Below are 10,140 nucleotides of genomic sequence, written 5' to 3' on the forward strand. Positions count from 1 at the left end.
TTGTGTTACAGGATTATTATCACTGAACCATTCAATTCTGTTAGGGATCGTCACTAGACAACGTTTCAGACCAAAGCATTCGCTCTTTGGTCTGAGATCACACATCCGGCCTCCGTTCAGCCACAAGCTGCCCGTACCAATCAAGGAGAAGAAAAGCCAGTTCTGAGTCAAGCTGGAGCTCTTAAGCAGCTCATAGGTCTTTCCATCTAGGTGAAACCAGACCAGTATTGGCTCCACGGTCGGACTGATCCACTGGCACCAGCTGCCCGTATGGCACTGATGGACACGGAAAACACGGAAAAACTTTATGGATGTTTTGAAGGTCTACCACCAGGTGGAAGTCCCCATGTCCAGTCCACCTGTGCTCTGATCTGGCAAATTCTGGCAAAGTACTTTCACCTGTGTGGCTTGGTTCTCTGCCCGAGACGCCTTTACTCCAATATATCTGTAGAAAATAGTTGTTTGGTGCTGTATTGTCATTGAAAATCTCATTTGCAGAACCTTTAAATTGCAAGCAAAACTTTAATGTTATACCTGGTCGAGGCGGATTCTTATGCTGGTAGGTAGGTTAATGTATAACAATGCATCTTATTTTATAAACCTCCTATCTTGAGTCGTTAGAAACTATGGCTGAGAAACAAATACATGTGGAGGTGTACAAACACCTCAAACTGCACTTAAACTGTGTTTTCGGCTCATCTCCCTCTTCACCGCGACGGTCCGGTACAATGCTCCACCTCCTTCTCTCATCACCTGACTGCCCCACCCATCCNTCCCTCTACGGTCCGGTACAATGCTAACGCTGCACCAATTCCTCCTGTTCCACCTCCTTCTCTCATCACCTGACTGCCCCACCCATCCCCACATCTGTTCCCACTCCTCACCTCAGCTCTCCCCACCTGCACCTCATTCCCCAACCAGGTTCGCTCTACTTATACCAGTTCACTTCCTGTGCTCCTCGTCAGATCGCCTGCTTTTGTTCCAGCTCGTGTTCTCTTGTGTTTCCCTTGTGATCCTGCTCCAGTGTGTGTTTTTCCTGCAGTGTTCCTGTTTGCCAGCTTGTCATCTCATCTGCTTCGGAACCTGATTTCTTTCATATTATGGCACCTGCACCACATCGGCATGTCTTGGTTTGGATTCCTGCCTGTGTTGCTGCCATTGTGATAGTGTCTTAATGTCAGTGGCCATCTGTACATCATTCGCTCTTATGATTACAGATGATAAATAATGATTTAAATTCCATCCTGCAGGGAACCAAATGCAGTACCATTTGGTGACATGGCTGCCTCCTGAAACTGGATTTGTCTCTGTTTTATTCTTCTGTCTTTGCAGCATGCCCTTCTGTGTCTCTCTGTGTGTGTGTGTGTGTGTGTGTGTGTGTGTGTGTGTGTGTGTGTGTGTGTGTGTGTGTTTGTATGCAGGGTGTGTATGCAGTGGGGAATTTCCAGCCTAGTGAAGATCGGTCTAGAAGTCGACCATCTCCCCCCATCCTGAGAGAGCCCCCCCTCTCCTCCCTGCCCAATGTCAGCCAAGCAGCAGTTAGCAACAGCCACCAAGGTAAAACCAGCTTCCTCACCCTGACATGTCATCTACCAGAATACACTTCCATGAAAAATGCAACACACAAATAAACCTAATTCTATAATTACCAGCGGATCTTGTGTGTCTGCTTTACTCAGTTCCAGTTCCAGTCACACTGTTCCAGCAGCGCAGGGACTTTGAACAAGGTGAAATGCAATAACAACAAAATCAGGGGAATTCATCTGAAACCAGCTGAGCACAGAGGACAAGATGTAAAATTATAAATGTCTTAATTGACAGGGGTAAAACATGATGATCATTCTTTCTGACTCAACTTAAAAAAAACTGGGTGTCTGTCACAAATTGAACATGCAGTACATGTCAAATAGCCTCCATTAGCATTGCTTTAGAGTCTTACCCAATTGCTTATATCAGATGCTGTAATTTGTGGAACCTACCTTTATTTATCAGATTATATTATCTGTTCTGTTACATTATATACACTCTACAGTAGTGTAGCTGTAGTCTCTGGCTATGTCCACACTACTACGTTTTCATTTTAAAAACGATCTCTGTCCACACAAATGTTTTAGCTCCATATCAGAAATAATCTCTGTCCAGACTAACACGCCAAAAAGACATACATATATGACCGGTGAGCCGGTGTAAACAGGAAGCAGGTTGTCTACTCTGCAGTTGATTAGTCGCACAAAATCCTCTTAACGAGGAACAACAAAGACAGCTGCAGTGTTAAAATGCAGAATGTAAGTGAACAGCAGCGGCTAGCAAAGACAACAAGGTCAGTAACACTGTAATTCATTATCATGTTGTATTCACCACTGGTAGTCCAGGCTGATGAGAGCCAATCAGGAGAGACCGTGGGAGTCTACGTCATCGATTCCAAATGTCTCAGTTTCAAACCCAGAGTTTTCAGAATAAAACAGGTGCAGCAGCATTTCAGAAAGTCTTTAAGAAACGTAACAAAAGTGATGCGTTGTAAAACTAAAAGGTAGTAGTGTGGACACGTTGATCCACTGAGCTCTTGTCTTGGAACCTCCTGCTCAGTTCTGCTGGTCTGATGTCTGATCTTCATGTTTTGACTCTTTGTTGTTCATTTTTAGTAATAAACCACTTTGAATAAGTAACTGATCTTCATCACTCCCTTTTTTAATTTGACAGTTTGACCTCTCCTTTTCCTCCTCTGATAGGCCACCACACCCTGGCTCCAAGCCAACCAGAGCCCATTATCACCAGGACCTCCTCCCACGTCTTGTCCCCTGACCAAACGGGGCCCATCCTGACACGGAGCTCCTCCTATCGAGAGCCCTCTCTCACCAACCTGAAGAGAGCTAGTGCTGAGGTGGAGGTGATAACTCCATCTAGTCCCCTAGGCAACCGTGACAACATGATGACCTTCAGCAGCAGCACACTGCCAAGGTAGAAGCTTACCCATAATACATCATGTTTAACTGTCACATGCTAATCAAATGTTAAATGTAATCCCAGTAATAACAAAGTTGTAAACTGCAAAAACTGCCTCAGGAATTAAATAGATCATTATTCTTTCTGTACATGTTTAAAAACTCAGACACTGATTTTTCTGGGACATACCAGAATGTCAGTTCCCGATATTAAAATCTAATACTAATATCAGTTAATTAGTAGCTGGCCTAGCTAGCTACTAATTGTTTCAGCATGGAGGGACCTACACTTGAAGAAGCAGCCAGAGGCCTGTTCAAGCAGATCTGAAGCCAACATAAGATTTATCTGGCAGGTCATTTGTGTAACGCTGAGTCTAGTAACAGGCAGAGTAACTCTTTCTCTTCTTTCTCAGAGCAGAATGTTTTTAATGTGAATCTTAAATCTTACTTTTTTGATGTTGTTGCAAGAGACAACTAAGACACTCTCCTGATCACTGTTGGGCTGTGTCTAAACCAAAACATCTTCATTTTAAAATGGCGTTTTCAAACGAAGACAGTCTTTGTCCGGGCGACTGTCATAGCTCCGTATCAGAAACGATCTCCGTTCAAACTATCACACCTCAAAACGTTGTAGCATTAAAATACAGAATGTAAGTGAACAACAGCTGCTAGCAAAGACAACAAGGTCAGTAACACTGTAATTCATTATCATGTTGTATTCACCACTGGTAGTCCAGGCTGATGAGAGCCAATCAGGAGAGACCGTGGGTGTCTACGTCATCGATTCCAAAGGTGTGTGCTGGTGTGGACACTCGGACAACGTAGCAACAGAGAATTTTAAAACTAAAACATAGTAGTGTGGACGTAGCCTTGGGCTGTCATTGGATGTAGCTTTGGCTATGGCTACGTAGTGTTAGGTTAGCTAACACGAGCTAAACATCAGCCAGTCTCTTGACCTGTAAAAGAGCTGGAGGCATGAGAGGGTTTTTCAGAAGTGGTTAAATGACAACTATTGAAGTGAAAATGTGTGTATGTGGGAGGCAGAGAGCAGATGAACAGAGTGGAGCCTGGGAATGTGCTGCAGGAGAAGTTCACTAACTTCTTGATGAGTTTATGTGAATGTTTTAGAGGAGAATAGTAAAACAGAAGAGGAATCATGTGCCTCAGGGTACGAGCACATGAAAACCTAACGGATGATAATCGTGAGTCTGTTCATTCAGCAGCAGTATCCCACACAGTGTCTGAGGGACTAGAGGGACTACCACAGAAACAGCTCAATTAATCTACATGATTCAACCATTTATCAATTATTTACATAATAATCTGTGATACATATGTTTAAATAATCATATGGCTAACAGTTGATTGTCTGACTGATGCATTTTTATTGAAATATAAAAAGCTCCATTCTTCTTCTTCTTCCCCCTGTCCCCTCAGTCTGAGGTAGAAACACTGAGAGAAGTGCGTGTTTATCTGAGGAAGAAGCACGAAGGTCTGTGTGGGTGTTACTGAGAAAACCACTCCAAAGCAGGAATCACACGCGGGGTTGTTCTCCTGGAGCTCAGCTCAACACAGAAGTGACTGCTCCCAGTTTAAAGAAACAGGGTCTAAGAGGCGTGACAGAAATCATTAATTGATTAATGATTGAATTGTTCTGGTGTTAACTATTTGCCATCACACAAAAAATGAGAGTTGCTGAGGTTGCTTTCATGAGGAAATGCCAGGTGTTGGTGGGTGTATGCCCAGATCATGTGGTCTCTGTGGTTCTGTTTGGATCCTCATCTCATTATTATTTTATGTCTCAGTCAGGACCAGAGACGTCAGGTTGTCAGATTGTATGTCGTCTCATGCTCATATCTCAGTAACACCTTGAGGGAATTTCTCCAATTTTGCTACAAACATTCACCTGGCCTGAAGGATGAATTGATTCAACTTTGGTGGTCATAGGTCAAAGGTCAAGGTCATTGTGACCTCATAAAACACATTTTTGGCCATAACTCAAGAATTCACTCACTGATTATGGCACAATTAAACATAAATGTTTATAAGGATAAAATGAAGTAAGGGCGTGTTATATATGTTCTGATCTGTTTCTGAAAGAGACTGCAGGAGGTGATGTGATCCGTCATGACTGATGATGAAGTCCAGATCCCAGTTTGTGTGACTGTCCTTAAAACTGCCACATGTCATTCAGCATGAATGCACTGAGCTGCACTGATTCACCAGAATAGAGCTAATGATAAGTGTTAGCTGCTGGCTCTGCACAGACAGTAACAAACTACAACACATACAGATGGACAGCGTGGTTGTTTCTTTTCACAGGAAACTGAAAAAAACCTCTTTGCTCTCAAAATGAATTATTAATGCACAGAATTAACCATAACATAACTTTAACAACATTTACCATGTTTAATGAATCAAAGGGAAACAGAGTGTTGTCTTGGATTTTGTCAAGACCTCAAATTACCAATTTGTGTGCACAACTGATTAATTTGAGAATACAATTACTTAATCTCAGAGCACAAATCAGAGGTTTGTACAGTCAGTTTATTAATCTGAGACAGCAGTTTATCGACTCCTGCCGGGCTCCATGCTAATCCCCTGTTGTGATTCTATCTAATGAGATTTCTGTGGTTAGTATACTGGCTCACTGATCTGCATGAAGAAAATATTTTGTGTCTCATTCATACATTTTCTTTCCCTCTTCCTCCAGGTCCCACGGAGGCTCCTCATTGGACGAGGGTCGCATTCCTCGCCGTCATGCCTCCATCCACGCCTCGATGGACTCCACTCGATCCAAGCAGCTGCTCAGCCAGTGGAAGAATAAGAACGACAACAGGAAGCTGTCCCTGCAGGTGATGGATGGGATAAGACCAGCCTCCTCCTCTTCTCCCCAGAGGAACATGGAGCTGCGCTGCTCCTCCGAACCCTCCGCCATGGGCTTGGAGGCAGAGCTCCGCGGTGGAATTCACCCGCCTTCAATGAGTGCCCAGGAGGCAGAGCTGCGTGCCGGGGCCCACATCCCAGCTCAATACATGAAGTTAGCAGCTAGCTCTGTTCCTATGGCCAATCATAATCACATGGCTCATAATGGCAGCACTGGATTGGCTGGCGGGGCCAGAGTGTCTATCCAATCCCGGCCAGGATCCTCCCAGCTGGTTCATATCCCTGAGGAGGAGAACCCCACCAGCAAGGACCAGGAGAGTGAGTCAGAGGACAGCATTATGGATGGGGGTGGGTCAGTGAGGGAGAAGTGGCTGAGAGTGGCTGAGAAGACCACCATCCCCTGCAGGCCCCTCAGTGCTGGAGGACAGCCGCGGCTCATGCAGGTTCATCTTTCTTTTTCTTTACCCACTTAAAGTCACACAGCCCTAGGACAGAGCCTTGAGGAAGCCCTGTGATTGGCTCAGTGAGAGTGACCGGTCAGATCTGGTGGTTCACTGTGTCTGAAGAAAGAGAACAGAGGACAGAGGACAGGGAGTTTATTTAGACCAGCACAATAATCTTAACTGAGGGTTGCTATTTGTGGAGCCTTTAACCACAGTCCACAACCTTCATCAGCTGATGGAGTTTGCTCAGTTGTCTGAGACTGAGACTCCAGAGCTGAGACCAAAACTAGAGCGTACAGAGCATATTCAAGCACAATTATTCGTTTAGGTGTTTTTCTCCCATAATGCATAGTGATGGTAAATGACCCCAATGTACAGTGTGGTTCACATGTGTTTGTAATGCATTTGTTATATTGTTGTTATTAGAGATGCACTAATTTCGATGTTCTTGGGTTTTCTTGGCAGTTTTCATCGTGTTTCCGGTTCAGTGGTAGTGTCACAAAAAACTAGCGTCCTAGAAATGTGGTCCTGAAAGTCCTGAAACTGCAACCAGCCACTCGACTGATTGGCCAGTCACACTAACAACTGGCCTTTTCTGATCAATAGCCAATCGATCAGTGCATCTCTAGTTCTTCTATGTTTTTTTTACTGTGAACACAGAAGTTTATTTTGAAAAACATTGAATCTATGTAACAAAGGTAAAGTGCAGTAAAAAGGAGTAAACATCAGAAAGTGTAAGACAGCTCAGTGATGAGGACGAACAGGGAGAGTAGGTTATATCAGGAGTTTAGCTCTAGTCCAGAGGCAGCGAGGTTTGTTAATGAATTTAAATGTCTAATAATTTTGAGCTTATTTTCTGTATGTGCTAACTTTCTTAAGATAAAACACAGTTTAATGTATTTTTCCTTCTGTTTGTTTAATTTCTGTTTCACTCTTACGTCAGTCTGTCAGACCGTCAGTCCAGGCTGGAACACTGCAGCGATAAAAAATGATTTGAAAAGACTTTAATGCTTTGAGTGTTCTCATAAGGCTGTAAGACCCACAGACTAAACATGAAGCTAAACTCCACTCAGAATGAAGAAAAGAGTCGTGGTTGTAGCTGAGGAAACACTTAGTGACTCTTTCACACTGACATGGAGGGAAAACTGCAGGATAATAGAATGTAGAATTGTGCTTGAATTAGTTTTGCAGAGGCATGAATTATACACTAGTTGCATTTGATTGATTAATCAAATACAACTTACGATATTGATTCATCAGTACTTGCATGTAGATGTGAATGGATCCTCGTATGAACTAACGCATGTGGCTTCCTTGCGTTACTGACATTTCCCTCGTCTGACTGACAGGAAGTGATGCGCTACCTAACAGGATGTGATGTGCTTAAACTAACTTTATCGAACATTTTATAAACCAACAATACAATACAATACAAAGGCATTGCAAAGCAGTAATGAACTTCACAGAATTACAATTTCTAGACAGCACAATGCTCAAACCAGAAACAGAAATGCATTAAAATCTGTGTAGCAGTGTAACACAGCACTGAGGAAGATCTTAAAAAGGCGTTTACATGGCTACATGAATGGACACATGGACTTGCTAGCTTTTTTTTTTTTTTTTGAAGTGGTGCAAGAAAACCAGGAACTTTTAGCTTTCTCAAAATGTTACTAGATCTTTGAACTCTTAGAGTCAATGTACTTAAAAAGCTCATTCAACAGTTAGTTATGTGATATGAGCAGGAAGTTATTACAATCACTGTAAAATTGTTTCGTTTCAATACAGGTGATGTGTTTTGTGGACTTTCTGCTCAAAGGTTTTCAGTTGCAGTAGCAGTTCTTCACCTACAGAGGAGCAGGTTAGCTGATTGTGATTTAGCAATGCTCACATGTTCCAGTTTTTCTCCTCTTCCAGGTTATAGCCTTATCCAAACAGCAGGGTCTGCTTTACTCTCCCCGCTCGGAGGACGGTGGCAGCACTGTCAGCTGCACTGGATCCATCAGATACCGAGCCCTGATGGACCAGGACCCATCGCCGCCCGCCTCCACCACCGGAGCAGTGGGAGGAGGTCTGTATTACTAACAGAGATATATACTGAATAAGATCCATGTAGTATATGTACATACACAGATAAAGACCCCTCTGATGAAATCCAAGTTTTTAACCTTGTTAACGTCCATATGATGTTTGTATATACAATACAAGACATATGATGAGTGAAATGTGTTTCCAGAGTGTGTTTTTCCTGTGAATTTCAGATAACTGATGGATATCTGTTTTACTCTGTGCCTCCAGCTCTGTTCCACATGTAGGAGTATTTATTTAAGCTTCACACAAAGACTGGAGGTTGGAAAAGAAGCTGTCTTAGTTCTATACTTTGTTCCCAGCATTAGACTCAGTGACTCTGCTGCTTAGTGGCACATCATGGAAGATGATTATTGTCAGTTCAGAAGATAATTAGTCATTGGTCTTGTTCTTTCAGGAGGAGGTTTGGAGAGAACTGGCAGTATAGTCCGTGTTGAAGCCCACCCAGAGTCCAGATCAAACAAGCCAGTGGTGAAACCTCCCAGCACCGACGGCAGTGGCTCCTGGCGATGGAAACCTCCGGAACAACGAGCGTCTCTGCGACAGTCGGCCTTCACCCTCAATGACCTGAACAGACACACGGACAGCTGTGATTCGCTGAGGGATGGGGGGTCAGTGGATGGACGGAGGAGTGTGACAGGGACTGAAACTGAGAGTGAAGGGGGAGGAGATGGAGGGATGGGAGGAATGGGGGGAGGAGGAGGTGTATATACAAACCACCCACATGTTGTACACCCTGTGCACCCCTTACATCCAAATAACCCCAACAACTTCCAGCACCCCAACTTTCATCCCAACAACCCTAATATCCCCAACTTTAACAACGCTCACCCCAACTATAACCCCATTTCAAGCAACTCCAACATGCCATTCACCCCCACTGCCACCTTTGCCCCTCCTTTCCACCCCCACCCTCAGGCGATCACCACGATCAGGGTCACCCCGGTGGAAGGGACAGCCGCCAGCAGCGACGGCGGCTCCGACTGCCAGTCTGTGGCGTCGTCAAGCCGGGAGTCCACCCTGAGGAGGAAGAGCGGCTCCAACATGGTGCACATCCCCGATCGAGGGCCCACACCGGACCTCCATAACAACCACCGCATCTGTGACGACAGCAACCTCGACAACGAGAGCAGCAGCCGCTTCCATGAAAACCTGAGAAATTTTCAGGAACACCCCATCCACCCCAGCCACCCCAACCACCCCAACAGGCAGCTGCAGGGGATGTATGGCCGTCCCGGCCCTACCCCTCCCCCTACCTTACCCCGCCCCATCCTGACTCACACTCCACCTCCTACTCTGGGGTTGGCCTATAAAGAATGACACGCTCCGTACTGAGTTCATCGATCTACACCCATGATAACACCCATGATAAAAATTTGTCCTACTCGACCAATACAAAACAATGCAGTGGAGAAGTTTGGACTGGAAATTGTGTTAAAGCTGTTCCCCACCCAGGGTCGGCCAAAAACTCCTTAGTCCCACCCACAACCTCTCACCTAGCCAGTCAGATCACTCTAAATGGCCAACTGTGTTCCTGCCAGCTCTCCAGCTGGTTTAGTACCAAACTGAGTAAATGTTGTGTCTTGCTAGGCGATGTACTGTAGGCTTATAAAAACCTATGGCAATAGGTCAAGATCCACTTTGGTTCACAAGCCATAGAAAGTACAAACACAATTAGTCCAGCAGGGCAATAAGAAAGGACTATAGTCCGGGAGCGAGTTCGATTCAACATTTTTCCTGTTTTTTTTATTTATTTATTTACGTTGGACTGCTGGATAAAGCAG

At 44.5% G+C, this 10,140-nt stretch overlaps 1 protein-coding gene across 1 annotated transcript in view; it reads left to right on the top strand.

The window, feature by feature from the left end:
* Nucleotides 1–9,676, top strand: part of LOC111233943 (phospholipid phosphatase-related protein type 4-like) — a 39,715-nt gene extending 30,039 nt beyond the window's left edge. The window contains exons 7-11 of the mRNA XM_022761872.1: nucleotides 1,422–1,557; nucleotides 2,730–2,958; nucleotides 5,656–6,271; nucleotides 8,186–8,339; nucleotides 8,754–9,676. Of these exons, the coding sequence (XP_022617593.1) occupies nucleotides 1,422–1,557; nucleotides 2,730–2,958; nucleotides 5,656–6,271; nucleotides 8,186–8,339; nucleotides 8,754–9,676 (2,058 nt within the window). The remainder of the gene's footprint in view (nucleotides 1–1,421; nucleotides 1,558–2,729; nucleotides 2,959–5,655; nucleotides 6,272–8,185; nucleotides 8,340–8,753) is intronic.
* The last annotated feature ends 464 nt before the right edge of the window (nucleotides 9,677–10,140 follow it).

This window comes from Seriola dumerili, unplaced genomic scaffold (assembly GCF_002260705.1).
Source record: "Seriola dumerili isolate Sdu_G_001 unplaced genomic scaffold, Sdu_1.0 BDQW01000432.1, whole genome shotgun sequence".
NCBI lineage: Eukaryota > Metazoa > Chordata > Actinopteri > Carangiformes > Carangidae > Seriola > Seriola dumerili.